At 30.1% G+C, this 21,855-nt stretch overlaps 2 protein-coding genes across 2 annotated transcripts in view; one reads left to right on the forward strand and one right to left on the reverse strand.

The window, feature by feature from the left end:
* Positions 1-9,719: 9,719 nt before the first annotated feature.
* On the reverse strand, positions 9,720-14,703 carry LOC101492197 (F-box/LRR-repeat protein At3g26922-like). The gene is made up of 5 exons (XM_004516268.4): positions 14,142-14,703; positions 12,419-12,866; positions 12,174-12,323; positions 11,791-12,088; positions 9,720-10,043 (listed from the first exon to the last, which is right to left on the reverse strand). Exons 1-4 carry the CDS (start codon positions 14,642-14,644, stop codon positions 11,807-11,809), a joined length of 1,383 nt encoding a protein of 460 aa, XP_004516325.1. The 5' UTR covers positions 14,645-14,703; the 3' UTR covers positions 9,720-10,043; positions 11,791-11,806.
* A 4,387-nt stretch (positions 14,704-19,090) lies between these two features.
* Positions 19,091-21,855, forward strand: part of LOC101491553 (GPN-loop GTPase QQT1) — a 4,810-nt gene continuing 2,045 nt past the window's right edge. Inside the window, exons 1-8 of the mRNA XM_004516267.4 lie at positions 19,091-19,378; positions 19,502-19,546; positions 19,656-19,735; positions 20,215-20,289; positions 20,459-20,562; positions 20,644-20,800; positions 20,901-20,988; positions 21,697-21,778. Coding sequence (XP_004516324.1) covers positions 19,287-19,378; positions 19,502-19,546; positions 19,656-19,735; positions 20,215-20,289; positions 20,459-20,562; positions 20,644-20,800; positions 20,901-20,988; positions 21,697-21,778 — 723 coding nt within the window. The 5' untranslated portion in view covers positions 19,091-19,286. The remainder of the gene's footprint in view (positions 19,379-19,501; positions 19,547-19,655; positions 19,736-20,214; positions 20,290-20,458; positions 20,563-20,643; positions 20,801-20,900; positions 20,989-21,696; positions 21,779-21,855) is intronic.

Genomic DNA, 21,855 nt, shown 5'->3' on the forward strand with positions numbered 1-21,855 from the left:
AGGTAAGGGCTCCTTCCAAATTTCTAGCTTGCATTAGGGACTTATCTGTAGTTGTGTGGGAAGGAAATTGTTAGGGTTAAATGTGTCGATTTGGGGAAAAACCAAACTAGTGCGTTATGGGTAAAAACCTTAGAGTTAGGTTTTGTTTATATTGATGAATGTTTCGTGGTAAATGAATTTGAAGTCATTTGTGTATGAATATGTGTAAATGAAGTCTGATGTATTTGGGTGTCATGTTGCGTAGATTTGTGTTCGTCGTATTTGGCGTATTCATACTTGATGGTTGTTGATTGATGTGTTTTGGTGTGAATTATGGATTGAATGTGGGAGTATATTTGAGCTTGTTTTCTGTGAAATTTGAAAACCATTAGAGTTAAACGAGTATTAAAAATGGGGAATCTTTTAATACCGCGGTTTACTTAATGTGTGTTTGAGAAAAATGTTTAAGGTAAACGAGTCTTAAGAATGGGGAATCTCTTAAGGTCTGCGTTTACTTAATGTTGTTTTGGAAAATCGTTGAGTTAAATGAGCATTAAGAATGGGGAATCTCTTAATGTCTTGATTTGCTTAATGTTTGTTTTGAAAAATCAGTTAAGTTAAAAGAGTATTAAGAATGGGGAATCTCTTAATATGTCTATTTGCTTAATGTTTGTCGCGAAAATCGTTTAAGTTAAATGGATATTAAAAATGGGGAATCTTTTAATATCTGCATTTGCTTAACGATTGTTGTGAATGGAGTCTGTGTATGCTCATGCATTTCATTTGGTAAATTGTGTCGACCCGTGATAGGTGACACCTTGGTAAACTGTGCTGACCCGTGATAGGTGGTACGTTTACGATTTACGTTTTTGGTAAATTGTGTTGACCCGTGATAGGTGACACCATGGTAACTGTACTGACCCGTGATAGGTGGTACGTTTACGATTTACGTTTTTGGTAAATTGTGTTGACCCGTGATAGGTGACACCATGGTAACTGTACTGACCCGTGATAGGTGGTACGTTTACGATTTACGTTTTTGGTAAATTGTGTTGACCCGTGATAGGTGACACCATGGTAACTGTACTGACCCGTGATAGGTGGTACGTTTACGATTTACGTTTTTGGTGAATTGTGCTGACCCGTGATAGGTGGCACCTCGGTAAACAGTATTGGTCTGTGATAGGCGGTACGTTTACGATTCACGCTTTTTCTTTTAGTAAATCGTGTTGACCCGTGATAGGTGACACCTCGGTAAACTGTACTGACCCGTGATAGGTGGTACGTTTATGATTTACGCATTTTAGTAAATCGTGCTGACCCGTGATAGGTGGCACCTCGGTAATTGGTACTTTGGCCTGCGATAGGCGGTACAATTATGATTTACGGCCCTTCGAGGAGGGTTTTGGTTTGGAATTCCGAGTCCATGCATTTTGGCATATACGCATTGCATTAGGGTGCTTGGCACGCGAGTCGTATTTGATTTGAGTTTATGATTGAGTGATTTGAATTTTGATTTATCGTGGTAATCGCGTTGAAGGTGCTAAGTGTTATGTGTTGGTTATTGGGTGTAAGTATGATGGTTATCGAGATCCCAATTGTCGTGGTAATCGCGTAGGAATTGCTAAGTGTTAGGTTGTGGACTTGATTATGAATGACTTGAGTTAATTCATGAATTTTTGGAAAAATGATCAGGGAAATCGATTTTCCAATCGATTGGATGGTAGACAGGGACTTGGCCAAATGGACAAAATCGATTAGCCAATCGATTTTGTAATCAGTTTTCGAAAATCATTTACGAAATCGATTGCCCAATCGATTGGGCCTTAAGTCAGGGACTCATCCATATTCGACCAAATCGATTTGGAAATCGATTGGCTTAAAACCTGGGGGCTTAGTACTCACTCAATCGATTGCCAAATCGATTGATTCAGCCCAGGATTTTGTTTTCATTAAAATCCTTCACCCCAATTGATTGCCTAATCGATTGGCTCAGTGAAAATCCTTAGTTTTAGTCGTATGATTGATTGCTCATGAATCTATCCATGTCTTGATTTGTTATGTTATAATTAGGGGATTGAGAACCTCATTTTGCTTTCATTTTTAATTGGCAAGTATTGCATTGAACTTTTCGCATATTGGAAATCCTGTTAAGGTGCATGCTTAGTTGAAAAGTCATTTTGAGCATTTAAAAACTTAATTGCTATGTGTTAACTGTTATTTTTCGGTTGGTGACCCTTTACAACTATTGTGGAAATCTGGGCTTTGCCCTCAGATGAGAGTCAGGACGGTCCTACTGGTTCGTACCCTACGGACGGGAATGGAGATGGGAACGCTTGACTGCAGTTACGTTAGGAGGAACTCACGGGGCGCGTGGAGATCACTCAGGGTGTATAGCTTTTTGGTAGGATGATCAGATTAGGATGATGTATAGGGACTAGGTGTCCTTCTTTTTGGATTGGAGTATTTTTAGTTTGGAAAACTGTACTTATACTAATATTGTCAGTTTGACATCTTATTTGAATGGGTTCCATGTACCATTTGTTGTTGTGTAAATGTTTTGGATTTATAATTGGAGAAACTTTTCCGCTGCTTGTAAATAATAATGACTCAATTATTTATCCAAAGGCATTTCCTGATTTAATTTTTTGTTTGTTTTTAATTACTTCAAAAAAAAAAATATACCCTTGCTTTGACAAACGGGGTGTTACAACAGTCATATAAGTTTTTTTTTTTTAATTTGAGGTTGAATTTGAGGATGATGGGTTTGGACTTTGGAGGATGAAGATGATGAAGGTGTGTATGAAGATGATGAATTTCTAAAGATCATAAATATAATTTGCCTTACTATTACTTATCATTATTAAACTTTTGATTATTAACTAATTGATTAATTATATTTCCTAATTGATTTATTAACTTTAACTACTTTTAGAATTCTGATGAATTCTTATTCGATTAACTAAGTGTTATAATTGATTAAATCTTAACTTAGTGAATTTTAATAATTTTTTGCTATTTCTAATTGATTAATTAACCCACTACTTGCTTAATATTACCTTTTAGTTTCTTACTCTAATCCATTAATTATTGTTCTTATCTATTAGTTATCCTCCTGGTCTATTAATTATTATATTAATAACTTAAAAGTGACAAAGGATTCATACTAAGAGAACACAAACCTGATCATCGTCACCACCAATAGTTTACTTAATGAAAATCAGATCGTCATATACCCATTCTATTTATAATATATTAAAACAACCCTACAAGTTATTCTATTGTCATCAATTTGCTATATAACATTATTTTTGTTAAGTCAATTTTGCTTGTAGACAAACTCTATTTATAGTTCTACTATATGTTTATCCATTCATTCAACATCCATTCTCCTTCAATTTTATAACCGACTCACGTCAACATCAATAATATCACATTTATTTAACAAGTGTTGATATAGCCAAAACATTTTTCCTTCCTTTTGTCCTATTTTCCCTTTTTGAATTTTTTTTTTTAATATTTCAATCAATCTTGTACATGTAATAGTTCGTAAGACCCGTAATTTTAAAGTACCATTTATGTATTTTTGGTGTATTTTGGATTTTGGCTCGGAGGCTTTTAAGCCAAAGTTAATAATATTTTGGAGTTTTTTAATCAAAAAGATATTTTGATGCCAATTAAAATTTCTCGTCGATAAATAAATTGAATTTAACTGCGTTGAATCCTTTACGGAGAATTTAATGCGTTTCGGGTGAAACGGTAATTTAACCAATATCTAGATTTTGAAAATCCAATAAAAGGAAGGAAGGAAAAATGAAGAAAGGAAAAAGAAAGGAAAGAAAAAGAAAGGAAGGAAAATTGAAAATCCATCGTCTTCTTAATTGAATTTAACTGCGTTGAATCCTTTACGGAGAATTTAATGCGTTTCGGGTGAAACGGTAATTTAACCAATATCTAGATTTTGAAAATCCAATAAAAGGAAGGAAGGAAAAATGAAGAAAGGAAAAAGAAAGGAAAGAAAAAGAAAGGAAGGAAAATTGAAAATCCATCGTCTTCTTCCTCTCCCGCGGCCAAATTTCTCTCTTTTCTTCCATTTTCATTTTCGTCGCTTTCTTTTCTTCAAAACTAGTAACCCAAGGTCGGGTGAGAGTTAGATCAAGGCTTTCGCAACTCCACTCTTCCTCTTTGATTCGAAAACGAAGAAAAACGGTTTTTGAGATCCAAACACAAACCCCTCCGTTTCTTCTAGATCCAAACCTCATTTCTCGAAGAGATAGAAGGGAAAGTTGCTCACCGCCACACTACGGTGCTAGTGAACTAATTTGGAAGCAGCGTTGCGAACGAAGATTTTACCGGAATTACTCGCGGTACCGGAAAACCACGTTAAAGCTAACGCTAAGGTAAGGGCTGTACGATTATGAGTAAATGAAATTTGATGTATCTGGGTGTTATGTTTGCTTTGATTTGTGTTCGTTGTATTGGGCGTGTCCATACTTGATGTTTGTTAAATGGTGTGGTTGTTGTGAATTATGGTTTGAATGTGAGAGTATGTTTGAGTTTGTTTCCGTGGAATTTGAAAACCATTAGAGTTAAACGAGTATTAAAAATGGGGAATCTTTTAATACCTCGGTTTACTTAATGTGCATTTGAGGAAAAGGTTTAAGTTAACTGGGCGTTGAGAATGGGGAATCTCTTAATGTCCCGGTTACTTAACGATCGTTTTTGAAAATCGTTCCGGTAAATGAGTGTTAAGAATGGGGAATCTCTTAATGACTCGTTTACTGAATATCTTGTGTGAAAATCGTTTAAGTCAAAAGTATATTAAGAATGGGGAATCTCTTAATATGACTGTTTGCTTAACGTTTTGTTTTGAAAATCATTAAGATAAATCAGTATTAAGAATGGGGAATCTCTTAATATGACTGTTTGCTTAACGTTTTGTTTTGAAAATCATTAAGATAAATCAGTATTAAGAATGGGGAATCTCTTAATATGACTGTTTGCTTAACGTTTTGTTTTGAAAATCATTAAGATAAATCAGTATTAAGAATGGGGAATCTCTTAATATGACTGTTTGCTTAACGTTTTGTTTTGAAAATCATTAAGTTAAATCGGTATTAAGAACGGGGAATCTCTTAATGACTTATTTAATTAATGTTGTTTGAAAGTCGTTTAAGTTAAATGGGTATTAAAAATGGGGAATCTTTTAATATCTGCATTTGCTTAACGATTGTTGTGAATGGAGTCTGTGTATGCTCATGCATTTCATTTGGTAAATTGTGTCGACCCGTGATAGGTGACACCTTGGTAAACTGTACGGACCCGTGATAGGTTGTACGTTTGCGATTTACATTTTAGTAAATCGTGTTGACCCGTGATAGGTGACACCATGGTAACTGTACTGACCCGTGATAGGTGGTACATTTACGATTTACATTTTTGGTGAATTGTGCTGACCCGTGATAGGTGGCACCTCGGTAATTGGTACTTTGGCCTGCGATAGGCGGTACAATTATGATTTACGGCCCTTCGAGGAGGGTTTTGGTTTGGAATTCCGAGTCCATGCATTTTGGCATATACGCATTGCATTAGGGTGCTTGGCACACGAGTCGTGTTTGAATCAAGTATATGATTGAGTGGTTTGAATAGGAATTGTCGTGGTAATTGTGTTGGAATTGCTAAGTGTTATGTATTGACTATCGTGTGTGAGTGCGATGGATTGTAAAACTATTTCGAAAACCAATTCGTCGTGGTGATTGTGTGGGAATTGCTAAGTGTTAAGTTTTGAAGTTATGTGTGAGTGTGATTGAATTAGTTTAAGTATTTTTCGAAGAATAAGCAGGGAAATCGATTTCCCAATCGATTGGATGAGTTGCAGGAACTTCACTATTTTAACCTAATCGATTTGCCAATCGATTGTATAAATATATCTTTCAAAATCTTTTAAGAAATCGATTTGGAAATCGATTGGCAGAGAGGCAGGAACTCAGCAAAACTGCCGAAATCGATTTGGAAATCGATTTGGCAACACAGGGACTCATCAAAACTGACAAAATCGACTTAGAAATCGATTTGGTCATGCAAAAACTCAGCAGAACTGACCAAATCGATTTGGCAATCGATTGGCTCAGCAAAAGTCCTTATTTTGAGTTAGATAATCGATTTCTCAATTGATTTATCAATGCTTTGGTCAGTCATGTATTACTTGATGGTTGGAGAACTTCATTTTGAGTTCATTGTTAATTGGCAAGCATTATATGAACTTTTAGCATATGGAAAATCCTGTTAAGGTGCATGCTTCGTTGAAAAGTTGTTTTGAGCATTTAAAAACTTAATTGCTATGTGTTAACTGTTATTTTCTGGTTGGTGACCCTTTACAATTATTGTGGAAATCTGGGCTTTGCCCTCAGATGAGAGTCAGGACGGTCTTACCGGTTCGTACCCTACGGACGGGAATGGAGATGGGAACGTTTGACTGCAGTCACGTTAGGAGGATCTCACGGGGCGCGTGGAGATGCTCAAGGTGTATAGCTTTTTGGTAGGATGATCAGATTAGGATGATGTATAGGGACTAGGTGTCCTTCTGTTTGGATTGGAGTATTTTTAGTTTGGGAAAACTGTATTTATACTATCATTGTCAGTTCGACTTCTTATGTGAATGGGTTCCATGTACCATTTATGGTTATGTAAATGTTTTGGATTTATAATTGGAGAAACCTTTCCGCTGCTTGTAAATTTTAATGACTCAGTTATTTATCCAAAGGCATTTCTTTATCTATTTCTCTGTTTTAGTTTAATTACTTTTGAAGAAAAAAAAAATATACTCTCGCTTTGAAAAACGGGGTGTTACATAATAGTTCATAGTTGATTGATATTCTTCAATACTTGCTCGAATTTATATCTTAAGAGCTGGAAAATAGTGTTGTGTACATTTCTCTCTAGAGGCCTTCATCACCTCTCCTTCTAATGCAACAATTATCATCAATTATCAGAACAAATGACTTTTCTTATTAAATATTTGACTTCTTATTTGTTTATTTCATACCTTTTCTTTTCTAGTCACATTTCCCTTTATCTAGATTGAAATATCGATTGTTACATGGAGATCGAAAGATTTGTATTTTAATTTCTAAAATATGTTCTACAATATAATTTAAAATATGACCATCTAACCTTCAATATTGACGCATGCTATTCATTTATGCATTTCACATATTTCATGTTTTGGTTATTAACAATTTTTCATTCTCTAAAGGCTTATTCTAATGATACATTATGTGTTAAAATTGTTTGGATGATTGAAAATATTCTTCACATTATGTGTTAAACATTTGATTTTTCAATAGTGTGTTTGTATGAAGTAATTACAAATTCTAAAGAATTAAAAGTTTTAAGCCATTCAATATGCTTCAATTACATTTTCTTCATTAATAAATTGTATTGTTTGGATAAAACAATTGTTTTATTTAAATTTTGGTCATACTTATAATTTTAAAAAGTGTTGGAAAAAATGAAAAATAATAAAGGGCAAAAGAAATTGAAAATTTATAGGGACAAATTTGAGATTCATATTGAATAAAGTTAAGAAGAAATTTCAAATTCTTATCTTTAAAGTAATATTTGAACTTCTTCAACTTTAATTTTGACAAAATAAATCATAAAATCTCTTCATTTTAAAAAATCTCAAAATTTATCATCTAAAAATAAAGTTTACATAGAAAAATTTGAGTTACGCTCTAAAATTACATTACCTCAAAATATTTTTCATCCAAATACACTCAAAGTATATTTTATATACTTTATTTTAAATATTTTGTTGAAGAAAATTATAAAATTATATATTTATATATGAATAACGCGTTAGTCAAAATCTAGCTAATTTAAAAACAAATATCTAGAAATAATGAATTTTGAAAAATATTTTAGTTTCGATATCAAATTCAAATATTTATAATTTGATGAACAAAATTGGAAGTGCCTTAAAAAGTTAGGGATTCATAAACCAAATTCAAATATTTATATTATGATAAACCAAATTGAACGTTTTATAAAGATAAGAATTCTTTTGTTTTTTTGTTGTTGCCAAAAATTCATTTAATACTCACGTCAACACAATTTACTACGTTTAATAACGGTCATTTATAGAATGACAAAAAATATCCATATTCTCATATGGATTAAATAGTTAAACTACAAAATCAAAAACTATTTTAACGGTTTATTCATTTTACAATATTAAGGGCTCTTTGATTTAGTTGTCAAAAATAATTTTTTGGTTTTTTTAAATCAAAAAAATTAAAAAAAAAGTTGAATAAATAATTTTTCAAAACTGTTTCTAGAATTTATTTTCTATTTTACTCTTTTTAAAATGAAAAAAATCAAAAACTCTAAATATATTTTGTTTTTCAATTTTTACTATTCACTTTTTGTACTTCAAATAAAAAAACACTAGAAAAGAGACCCAAAAATATGTCATTTTCATTAGTGGCATTTTTTTATAATTATTACAAAGTCTAATTTTATATTTTTTTCAACTGTGAGTGATTTGTACGCCTTAGTTGCATTAACATTTCACATAGGAATAATAATGGGATTTGGTTCCATTTTTTTTTTCTTCTAAAAATCCCATTTGCTCTTTATTTATTAAAATATTTTTGTTTGAAATTTATTTATTATTATAATTAACAAGTATACGACTTTCGGCAAAATAGTAAGTTTTGAATCTACAATAGTTGTAATTTATTAGTCTATTAATTTAAAATAAATTAAATTAAAAAAAAAAGAGTTTAGTTAATTTTAATTAAATTATAAAGACCTTATGTTGTAGTGCATTTGCACTGTTTAAACATTTTTTTCTCAATGAATCAATTCTGTATTAGATGAATTATTATATTTCTAAAAATATATAATTTTTTTTACTTTTTATTGTTAAATATAAAAAATTAGATTCAAATTAGTTTGTTTATTCTAATCTTTAAAATTATCTTTAAAAAATTAGATTGTCAAACCACTTTTCTCAATTTCTCTTCTCTAAAATAACTTTTAAAAATTAAATAGTCAAACGGATTTTATTTTTATAATCTTATAAAAACTCATTTTTAAAGCTAATTTATAAAATGATTTTTAAAAACTAAAAAAAGAGAAGTGTTTCAAACATGTCCTTAATGAATTTTGTCATCTTTGATTATTAGAAGGGAAAATATTCTGCTAATCCCTCCCATTTTTTCAATCTAAATGAATGGCATGTAATTTGTTTGATTTACATCCCAAAAATTTTATTTTAATTTTTTTAAATATGTTTAGTTTTTAAAAACTGTTTTACAAAATTATTTTTTCAATATTATATTTTTAAAAATTAAAAAAATAAAACAAATAAATAGTATTTTACTTCTTATTTTTTAATTTTTTTTAATTCTATTGTCAAACACTGTTTTAAAAAATTAGATTATCAAATAAGTTTTCTGTTGATCTCATCTCTAAATTTGTTTTTAGAAACAAATTTCTCGAATAAATTTTTCCTTAATTCTATTCTTTAAAACAGTTTTTTAAATCAATTTTGTAAAATAAATTTTTTAAAAATTAAAATATAAAAGTGTTTCAAATAGGAATTACCCCTCTCACTCTGAAAACCTAGTTAAATATGGTTTTATTCTACATACTTATTTATAATTTTGTTCAATCACTGTACTCGCTTTTCAATTCCTGCAAATTATATCGCATACTTTTAGGCCCATAAAGACTAAAAGAAAATATGCCAATTTTATAGAACTAAAACGATTTTTAACCATTTTTTACACATTTTACACTTGAGCTTGGGTGATCAAGGGTGAGATTTAGTTGTACTTTTGTTCCATATGCAAAAACAATGTGAAGCAAATACAATCTATACGTTGTCCATGTCATCATATGAACTCTTACCTTTTCTTTACCATGTGTTGATTTTAGTCTACCCAAAAATCATAGTAGCTGTCACTGCCAGAGAGTTGTGAACTTGCTGAAATGAAAAATACATTTTCATAAGTTTTGCTGCCATTGTCATCTTCTTAGTGAAGCCGCAAAGCACACTGCCAATCATAAAGTGAAAAAAGTTATTCAAATTCCATTAAGTTTATTACCAACAAGGAAGACCAAAAATAAGTACCCATATTTTGCAAATGACAAATCCATACTGCTTTACTGTTCTACATAAATTTACCGTAGTAATTGACTTAATTTCAATCAATAGATATAATCATGTTTTACAAATCATGCCATTAAACAACATTATGCAACAATTTAAATCTGTTAAGTTATCTAATATCGTAAACTAAAGAAGCAAGTCGAGAATGGCACTATGGCAGCACAACAACTACAACAGATTTAGTTGGAAACCAAAATAGCCCATTAAAGAAAATAAATTGGCCATTCTTTTATTTAAAGAAAGTTTTTTCATGTTTCCACAAAATATAAAACACAAATTACATTTTCCAGTAACCAAACTTGCAATAAAAGCTTCAGTAGTTTGACTCAAATGAGCCCATGGCCATCTATTTGAGTATAACAGACTACTTATATGCAGAATCGCTACTCATGGCCAACTTCAAACAGCAGAAGCTATAACTGAACTATAACAGTGTTAGGCAAGGCAATTAGCTGCTACTAATTAGTCATTACCCCCATGATAATCTTTAAATATTAAAAATGAGAAAGGAGACCTATATGTATGATTCCCTTCCATACTGCCAGCAAGGCGACATAACTGGTTGGAAATTAAATCAATATAACCACTTACAATAGAGAGCACAACACACTAAGATTAGGAATTACGAAGAGAAGGATAATGAGAATGAGAGTGCACTAGGAACTTGAGAACCTAGGCTCTCCTAACCTATCAATTAACCCAATGTCCTCCTTTTTCCTCTCAAACTTTATTAATCAATTACTCTTATTCAAATTTTCTACAGCAGTTACTACACATACAACAATTACTAATAACTAAATAAATTACCTACTAATGCTATATAACTTCTAACACAAGTCTTCTTGATTGGAGGACAAACAGCAAGAGGAAAAGTGCTGCTGAAAAGTACAAACACAAACAGGAAACAAAGCCCAACAAAAGGAGAAGTGATGCTGAAAAATTACAAATAAAAGTAAACGGAGAGGACATAAAAATGATAGGAGAATATAGAATTGCATAAAATTGAGGACACGAGTTGAAATTTTTTGGTGAGCCATTATTTTATGGGTTGTATTCTGATAGAACTGGTTAGAAGTTAAATTACTACACTTAATATACTTCTTTCACTAATGATACAATTCAAGGAAATTGCTTCCAACAAAGAGTACAACACATAGAGTTTAGGAATAACAAAGAGAATGATGAAGGGAATAAGAATAAGTGTGTACTAGGAATTCAAGAGCTTAGTCTATCGTAATATTACCAATTCCCCAGCTACCCGAATGCCTCCTTTCCCCTCCCAAACTTTATTTATCAATTACTCATATTCTAAATTCCTACAATAGTTACATAGGAGTTATTCATATTCTAACTTCCTCAAGCTTACTTGTATTTCTAAGTTTCTTTCTAACATAGGTCTTCTGATTTTAGCTATGAGAAAATAATCACATAAAATATCTTCTGGTTTTAGCTATGAAAAAATAATAACATAAAAGAAATTTAGATACTTTTGGGCAGTATGGATTTATCTAATTCCACCAAAAACAATATAGTTGAAAATGTGTAAAAACAAGAGACAGGTAATAGTGCAGACTAAAACATTATCTTTGAATCAGTAAGCCACATAGAACCAAGATGGTGAGAGTTCACACCTGAAGGTGATACATCTCAGTAAAATTCAAGTTGGCACATGGCAGATCCCCTTGGTATATCAGAAATTATTTCCTTCCACTTCTTTGGTTGTTTCAACCAAGAATCACAAATAAGCATTGTCTTCAAAACAAGTCCATTTTGCAAAACATAGCTAGTAAATTCCAACTCGTGTATATTTCCTTGATATGCTCTAAAGTGAATAAAGGTCAAGTGGAATACGAGACACTTAGGAACAGTTTTAGGCTTTACCAACCATCCATATGAATGTGATGAATCATCAGTGACTAACGAGTGATCCTGCTGGCAGCAAGGGACAACTTAGAGATAAAATCCAAACAAAAAACACACGCACACACCAAAGCTTTAGTTAAACTCAACAAACCTTGCGGTGGTTAATCATGAGAGTTTGAAGCATAGGACATTTCTCAAGCGTGTCAAACAGAAACTTCAAGTTGAAAGAGGGAAGAAAGACCTCTAGATGAAACAAATGGCAAAATTCTGGAATATGTAAAAAAGGGGCATCAAATAGCCACTGTTTATACACAGACAACAACAAGTGATTGTGTAATATTAGTACAAACTACATATATACAATAAAGACGTATAAAAAATGAAAACTCCATTCACCTCTGTTGTTGAACAATGCAGCTCTAGACGTTTAACTCCAGATAGAGGTCGGAGGAGATTGAGTAAAGGGTCAACAGATTCACTTTTAGGAGAGGAATCTACACCAAGATATGCTTCTTCCAAGTTGTACAAGTTGCCAACGGCATTGCCAAATGTGATATTGGTGAGACTAAGGTGCTTGGGACCCGGCGCGTTTATTTCAAGGCAAGCCTCAACCTGATTCTCAACAGAGATTATCAACCTCTTCAAGTAAGATGGCACACAAAGTCTGGCAAAAGATTCGGGAAAAAACGAAAGTTCCAGATTTTCGAGAATGGGGCAGCCAGAGAAAAGAATATGTACGGAATTCACATCCAAGTGATGGATCTCTAGTAGTTGCAGTACCTTCAGTGAGTGTAAACAAATCCCAGAAGAGTCTTGCAATTGAAACAAGATATCACCACCAAGACTGAGGCACATTACATCAATGTTATGTAATCATCATGTATCATATCACATTCATATTAAATCAAAACAACTAAACTGTGCATATAGCTGATTTTTTTTTTAAATGTGATTTTCATTAGGACAGAGAAACACAAAACAGTTTCTACTTTTCTTAAAATCTCTAAAAAAATAATCTACAAATTATTAAATACTAAAATTAATTTTTTTTTAAAATCTGTTACAAACAGGCCCTAAATATATTTTCACTTTTGGTCGAATAAAAATTGATTGTAGAAGCATAAAACTGATTTTGATATGTTTGAATCTCAGGTAGAATTGATTTTACCTATTAAATCTAAGTTGAAGTTAGAATTTGTAATTTTTACATGTATGATTTTTGGACTCAAATTTATAATTAAAGTCACTTTTATATGAATGTATCTAAACAAGTAAATTTTACAAACATGTTATTTAGGATAAAGCACCATTTGAAGTCTTGAAATTGTAAGGGTTTGTCAATTTGAGACCACAAATTTACGAAATATAAACTTACTTCCTCAAATTGTTTAAAGTCACTCAAAAAGTCATTGAAAGAGCAACTTGATATTTCGTAAATTTGAGGTATCAAATTGACAAACTTTACAATTTTCATACTCAAAATAGTAGTTTACTCTATTATTTAACCCTAAACAACGAGTAAAAAAAACTCTAAACAAAATAACAATTGAATAGAAAATAAAAATGAATAGGTTTAAATATAATTTTGATCCTTTATCTTTTATCTAATATTACTTTTGATCATTTATTTATTTTATTCATTTTGATTATTTATCTTTTATAAGTAGTGTATTTTAGTTTTTTTTATCGTAATTCCTTCAAACAACTCTATAATTATTGTCATGAAATATTGAAATCAAATATAGGAACAGTGGTAAAGTTAAATGTACAATCGTAATAAGAATAAAATAAAAATATAAAAAACTCTAATAAATATCAATAGTTTCATAGAGTTTATACATATTTTAAAACATGCAAAAAGAACTTTTTTAAGTGTAAATTTATTATTGGGTTAAATAAATATTTTTTGAAAGAATATTATACTTAATACGTATTATGTTTCCAATTGTTAGAAAATATTTGGATGATTATAACTTTTGTTATCATCATGAAAATAACTAAAATATACACAACTTATAAAAGACAAAAGATCAAAATGAATCAAAATTAAAATAAAGGACTAAAATCAAAATTAATTTAAAGATAAATGATAAATGATAAATGAATTGTTAAATGTTACCAAAGAGAGACGAGGTTAGCACAAGAGAGGAGAGTGAGAGGAAGGTTGAAGCTAAGTCCGTCTATGCAACATACGATGAGACGAAATTCCTCAAGGTGGGGTCCAATGGCGGTTCGTATCCACGTGTTAACTGAATAAGCAACAGTTGTTCGTTGGTGGTGAATGCAAGAGAGACTCATTTTCCGAATGTCACGTGACCTACGGAGAGCGAGAACGGCGTTAACGAAAATTGCGAAGAGCATGAACTCTTTGATATTTTCGTCGTCGTAGTCTTCATTTTCGTATCCTTCGAAACCGTAGTTGTCACAGAAATCGAAAGTTTGGAGATCCTTCCAGAGGTTGCGAAATCTGCGAGAGACGAGAGTCATAGTAGAAACGCAGGTTTTGGTTGGTAGGAAGGATAGAATGTAACATAGTAAGGAGTTTGGTAGACTGCTTATTCTGTCAATTCCGTCGTTTTGTTCTTCTGCTTTGTGTCGTTTGGAGTTTGAATTTGCCGCCATTGTTGTTTCTTGCTTTCAGTTTCTTCTTCAATTTTTTTTTTTTTGTTATTAAAATGTGTTTGGTGAAATTTGTGAGACCCACCCCCAAATATGTATTTTTCAATTAAAAACGGTGTCGTTTATTTGGCTTTACGCCTCTCTCCAATGGTATATTACGTAATAATTGCCCTGATTATTATTTTTAATTTTAATGTAAAATACTCATAATTATTATTGGTTTATTTAGTTTTGAAAATTGTACTTTATTGTTTCATTTTTTACTTAAATAATCTGTACATGTATATTTTGATTCTTTAACATGAATATGCACTATAATGTATGAATTTGTAAAGCTATGTATAAATAATTGTTATTTTATATAATCAATCAATCTGTACGAAAACACGCGTAATATATGAATTTGTAAAGCTAGTATTGAAAAGGCGATATTGTTAATTAGTTGCATGAATAATTAATATATGAATAATTTTTCCTCAAAATCTATATCTTTGAAAAAACATAAACTATGCTACTTTTTAAAAAAAATTAAAATATTCAGTATTTTAAAAGTTTCACCGGATAGATATATCTAAAAAACACATATAGATATATTTGAAAAATTTCATAGTTGTACCTTGTACAAGGAGGCAAATTGATACAAGGAAGCAATCTTAGAAAATAGACTCATGGTTTAATACAACACAATGTACAAAGTTTTATGTTAGCCAATAAGTGCCTTTTGCATACACACAATATAAATTATGCAATTAAATCATTAAATCCATTTCATATATATATATATATATATATATATATATGCAACCACAATTGATAATAGATATAATCAAAACACATTGAAAGATTTTTAAATTCACAACTATCTATACCTTTTTTGTTTTTATATACTCAATGCAAAAATTCTCCCAACCAGTTTCATTTGTAATCTATTTCATTAGAAAATAAGAAATTAGTTATGTGAAATATTCAACAATAAAAGATTTTGTAGAAGGAATGAATGCAAAAGAAGAGATGAAATCAATCCTATTTATATATGCAAAACCATAAGAGAGACGAATAATCAAAACACATTGTTTTTATATATGCAACCACAATTGATAATAGATATAATCAAAACACATTGAAAGATTTTTAAATTCACAACTATCTATACCTTTTTTGTTTTTATATACTCAATGCAAAAATTCTCCCAACCAGTTTCATTTGTAATCTATTTCATTAGAAAATAAGAAATTAGTTATGTGAAATATTCAACAATAAAAGATTTTGTAGAAGGAATGAATGCAAAAGAAGAGATGAAATCAATCCTATTTATATATGCAAAACCATAAGAGAGACGAATAAGAATTTTAAACAATAGCTATTTCATTTTCTCAAAGAGAAATTACAGATCTAGAAATTCTATCTGGTTGATTGAATATTTTAGAATTGACAAAAATTACAATGCGTGGCTCCATGATTGCATGTAATTAAGAGTTCTTGGATTGAAACAATTATTAAAGGCGTCGAACGGAGAATTGAAGGTGAGAGAATTGAGAAGCGACAAATAATTGAGAACGACAAAAGAAGAAGAAAAAGAAACACGACTTAAAGGAAAGACTGATATGAAGAGACTATGAGTTAAAGATTATATATTTGCTTTGAAGTTGAAACCCGTGGAAAGAGAAAATTACAAAAAATTGTTGACTTGGTTTAGGTTTTTGTTTTGTTGAAACAAACTTGATCTAGGTAATAATAGTACATGCAATATATAAGTTTGCTTTTATCCAAAAAATTTTACAAAAATTATAATAATACTAATTAAATTTAAATATGTATTTGGTCCCGCAAATATATCCACTTTTTGTTTTTATTCCGGTAAGTTTTTTTGTTTGAATTTAGTCCCCATAAAAAACGATCGAATTTGATCCGTCAAATCAACATTAAAAGAATGATGAGTTTTTTAAAAACCCCTAATTTTCTCTTTTAATTTCTATTCATAATTTCTTTATAAAATAAAACTAATTATTAAATGATCAATAAATAAATTTATTAATTAATAATATAAAACATTTTAATGTTTAATATATTCTAAAAATGATGTATTATTGGTGTGTATTTATAAATCTACATGGCAAACAAAAAACTTACAAATACTAAAATTATTTATAGAAACTAAAAATATATTTAAACTTACTAACTAATAATTAATGACCAAGTGAGTAAAAAAAAAAAAAAAATCAATGACCAAAAATTGTACAAGTAATTGAATAAATAAACAAAAAGCAAAATAACATAAACAAATTATAGTGATAATTGCAAGATTATTTCTACTTAGTAGATAAATGATGTTTCTCTAAACACTTTGATTAAATGACATTTGTTAAATTAATTATAATATAATATTAGTTTTATTCTACTGTATAGATAGATAAATTTGACCGATTTATTTTTCTAAAAGATTAAAATTAAAATTTATTTTTTTAGAAAACTATCAAATTTTATCAAGACCAAATTGGGATATCTACTCTAAATTTTATTACAATCTCTCCTCCGTTTTCTCTATTTTGAACCAAACCTATTTCTACTCTCTTCCCTCTCCTCCTTCGGTTGAACTCCATTTGCTTGATACAATTTTCTTAAACCCGTGCAACATTAAACAATAAAAGATTTTGTAGAAGGAATGAATGCAAAAGAAGAGATGAAATCAATCCTATTTATATATGCAAAACCATAAGAGAGACGAATAATCAAAACACATTGTTTTTATATATGCAACCACAATTGATAATAGATATAATCAAAACACATTGAAAGATTTTTAAATTCACAACTATCTATACCTTTTTTGTTTTTATATACTCAATGCAAAAATTCTCCCAACCAGTTTCATTTGTAATCTATTTCATTAGAAAATAAGAAATTAGTTATGTGAAATATTCAACAATAAAAGATTTTGTAGAAGGAATGAATGCAAAAGAAGAGATGAAATCAATCCTATTTATATATGCAAAACCATAAGAGAGACGAATAATCAAAACACATTGTTTTTATATATGCAACCACAATTGATAATAGATATAATCAAAACACATTGAAAGATTTTTAAATTCACAACTATCTATACCTTTTTTGTTTTTATATACTCAATGCAAAAATTCTCCCAACCAGTTTCATTTGTAATCTATTTCATTAGAAAATAAGAAATTAGTTATGTGAAATATTCAACAATAAAAGATTTTGTAGAAGGAATGAATGCAAAAGAAGAGATGAAATCAATCCTATTTATATATGCAAAACCATAAGAGAGACGAATAAGAATTTTAAACAATAGCTATTTCATTTTCTCAAAGAGAAATTACAGATCTAGAAATTCTATCTGGTTGATTGAATATTTTAGAATTGACAAAAATTACAATGCGTGGCTCCATGATTGCATGTAATTAAGAGTTCTTGGATTGAAACAATTATTAAAGGCGTCGAACGGAGAATTGAAGGTGAGAGAATTGAGAAGCGACAAATAATTGAGAACGACAAAAGAAGAAGAAAAAGAAACACGACTTAAAGGAAAGACTGATATGAAGAGACTATGAGTTAAAGATTATATATTTGCTTTGAAGTTGAAACCCGTGGAAAGAGAAAATTACAAAAAATTGTTGACTTGGTTTAGGTTTTTGTTTTGTTGAAACAAACTTGATCTAGGTAATAATAGTACATGCAATATATAAGTTTGCTTTTATCCAAAAAATTTTACAAAAATTATAATAATACTAATTAAATTTAAATATGTATTTGGTCCCGCAAATATATCCACTTTTTGTTTTTATTCCGGTAAGTTTTTTTGTTTGAATTTAGTCCCCATAAAAAACGATCGAATTTGATCCGTCAAATCAACATTAAAAGAATGATGAGTTTTTTAAAAACCCCTAATTTTCTCTTTTAATTTCTATTCATAATTTCTTTATAAAATAAAACTAATTATTAAATGATCAATAAATAAATTTATTAATTAATAATATAAAACATTTTAATGTTTAATATATTCTAAAAATGATGTATTATTGGTGTGTATTTATAAATCTACATGGCAAACAAAAAACTTACAAATACTAAAATTATTTATAGAAACTAAAAATATATTTAAACTTACTAACTAATAATTAATGACCAAGTGAGTAAAAAAAAAAAAAAAATCAATGACCAAAAATTGTACAAGTAATTGAATAAATAAACAAAAAGCAAAATAACATAAACAAATTATAGTGATAATTGCAAGATTATTTCTACTTAGTAGATAAATGATGTTTCTCTAAACACTTTGATTAAATGACATTTGTTAAATTAATTATAATATAATATTAGTTTTATTCTACTGTATAGATAGATAAATTTGACCGATTTATTTTTCTAAAAGATTAAAATTAAAATTTATTTTTTTAGAAAACTATCAAATTTTATCAAGACCAAATTGGGATATCTACTCTAAATTTTATTACAATCTCTCCTCCGTTTTCTCTATTTTGAACCAAACCTATTTCTACTCTCTTCCCTCTCCTCCTTCGGTTGAACTCCATTTGCTTGATACAATTTTCTTAAACCCGTGCAACATTAAACAAGGTATAAGTGTTACTTATTATTAGCACAATATTGAGTAGAAGGAACAAAAATGGTGTTCGGTCAAGTTGTAATTGGTCCTCCTGGCTCTGGAAAAACAACTTACTGTAATGGCATGTCTCAATTCCTTAATCTAATTGGAAGGTAAGCTTCACTCTTTAGAATATGTTATCTTATTATTACTTAATTTTAGGGTTTTCTAATTTCTACTTATTTGGGTGTTTATTTCATTTTCCTTTATATATATTATTTACTTTTCAAATGTAGGAAGGTTGCTGTTATTAATTTGGATCCAGCTAATGATTCATTACCGTATCCTTTCCTTTATCTCTTTCAACTTTGTTGTTATTTTTAATTAAGGTTTATTTTTTAGTTGTGAAGTTAAATTAATTTATATGGTTTACCTTAATATTAAATTTAGCTATGAATGTGCTGTGAACATCGAGGATCTTGTGAAACTTAGTGATGTCATGGTAGAACATTCTCTTGGTCCTAATGGGGGTAAGTCTATTCCTTTTTTTTTGTTTGTTTGAATTTGAAGTATTTATTCATTGTAAAGTTTCTGTTTGTTTTAATGTCACAACCAATAGTACTGTGTGATGGCCCATTTGAAGTATAGGCACGAGTGATGTACTATGTGACATCAATACTTCAGATTGAAAGCGTGTCTAGTGTCTTACACCTGTTGGTGTCTGCCACCTATTTGACATTGACATATGTAGTTACATTCAATCACTTCAATTTTTTTAAAGTATTACATGTGTCTACATGTTGTGTTACTGCCGTGTCTGGTGTTTGTGTTGGTGTTTCATGGCTGATTGGTTTTATATGTTTTTCTATTGAGAGTATATGAGAAGTTTTTACAAGTTACTCAATATGCAATTCGATTGTTCTCTTGAGAGGGACAACACTACCTTTTATTAGGCATTTGTGTCTTACTCTATGCATATTCTGAACTTCCAATTGTGTTGTACAAACAGGTCTTATATACTGTATGGATTATCTAGAGAAAAATATTGACTGGTTGCAAGCAAAATTGGAACCTCTTCTGAAAGGTTATTATATTATTATACTTAAATCTTTAAATAGACTACAAACTACTTTTCTCTTATTCAGCTAAAACACTCTGGTTAGTGGCCTGGCAATAAAATTAACATTTCAGATCACATAATTTTTATTCTGATTTCATACTGTAGTTGTCTGACAATATGATTAACATTTCAGATCATTATTTACTCTTTGATTTTCCTGGCCAAGTGGAACTTTTTTTTCTTCATTCAAATGCCAAGAATGTCATCATGAAACTCATAAAGAAATTAAACTTACGGGTATAGTTCTGTTCTTTATGTCTTGCTAGTGTCAAACCATGTGTTATTTTAAGAACTAATCTATATGGTCATTCTATGCAGTTAACGGTGGTGCATTTGGTTGATGCTCATCTTTGCAGTGACCCTGGGAAGTACATCAGTGCATTGCTTCTATCCTTATCCACATTGCTACATCTAGAACTCCCCCACATAAATGTCTTGTCAAAAATTGATTTAATTGAGAGCTATGGAAAGCTAGGTGCTGTAATTACTTTTAGATGCCAGGGGTTAAATTTTTTTCTTTTAAGCTGGTTATAGATGACAAATTGAATGTTGACTTTACCATGTGATTGTTGCAGCCTTCAATCTTGATTTTTATACAGACGTGCAAGACTTGTCATATTTGCAGCACCATCTTGATAGTGATATTCGCGCTGCTAAGTACAGGTATGATTTGTTGTGTGGATATTCTTTATCTACTGACCATTCTTCTGAGTGTAATAGTTTTTTTCTTTTGAAGTTTCTGAGTGTAGTAGTAATGTAGTGTTTTGTACTTGTTTGAACTGTTTCCTTTATTAAAACATAGCTTTCTAAGTTGTATTTTGTTACTTGTCTTGCCTATGCTGGCCATTTCATACCATGTTAAATTGTTGCTAATTTGTATTTTATTGATATATTATATATACCACATGAAACTAGAAGGGACAAGGACACGTATTTTTACTTTTGGAGCTTCTGTCAAACAACTTCATACATGAGGAGAGATACTAATCTAAAATATGGAATAGATAATAGATGACAATGTCTATTGCGTTGCTCCTTTTATATTAGCAGCTTATACTGAAATTGAAAAATATGCTGGAATCGAGTCATTTGTTAATTTGCCTCGTTTGCAATGCAATGGTTATAGTGTGCTATCCAAGTTGTCCCGACGTAAAATTATGTCTTTGTTGAAGGACACAATTCCCTGCTTGTTTAGTGTCTAATAGTATCCTCAAAATTGAAGTGAAGAGTTGGAAATGGTGGTAAGGTTGGTCTAAATGGGTCAGATGGAAGTTATTATTTTGTCATGTAATCTATTTAATCCTTACGGTACGCAGTTTTTTATTTTATTATTTCAACAAGCCTTTTTGAAGAACTGTCTATTATTTGCAGAAAGCTCACAAAGGAATTGTGTGAAGTCATTGAAAACTTCAGTCTTGTGAATTTTACCACCTTAGATATTCAGGTACACCAGATATGCATATATTTTTCATTTGTTCATATCAAATGTTCCAAAGAATTCTAAGTTGGATTTTCCTTTTACAGGACAAA

This window comes from Cicer arietinum, chromosome 7 (genome assembly GCF_000331145.2).
Source record: "Cicer arietinum cultivar CDC Frontier isolate Library 1 chromosome 7, Cicar.CDCFrontier_v2.0, whole genome shotgun sequence".
NCBI classification, from domain to species: Eukaryota; Viridiplantae; Streptophyta; class Magnoliopsida; order Fabales; family Fabaceae; genus Cicer; species Cicer arietinum.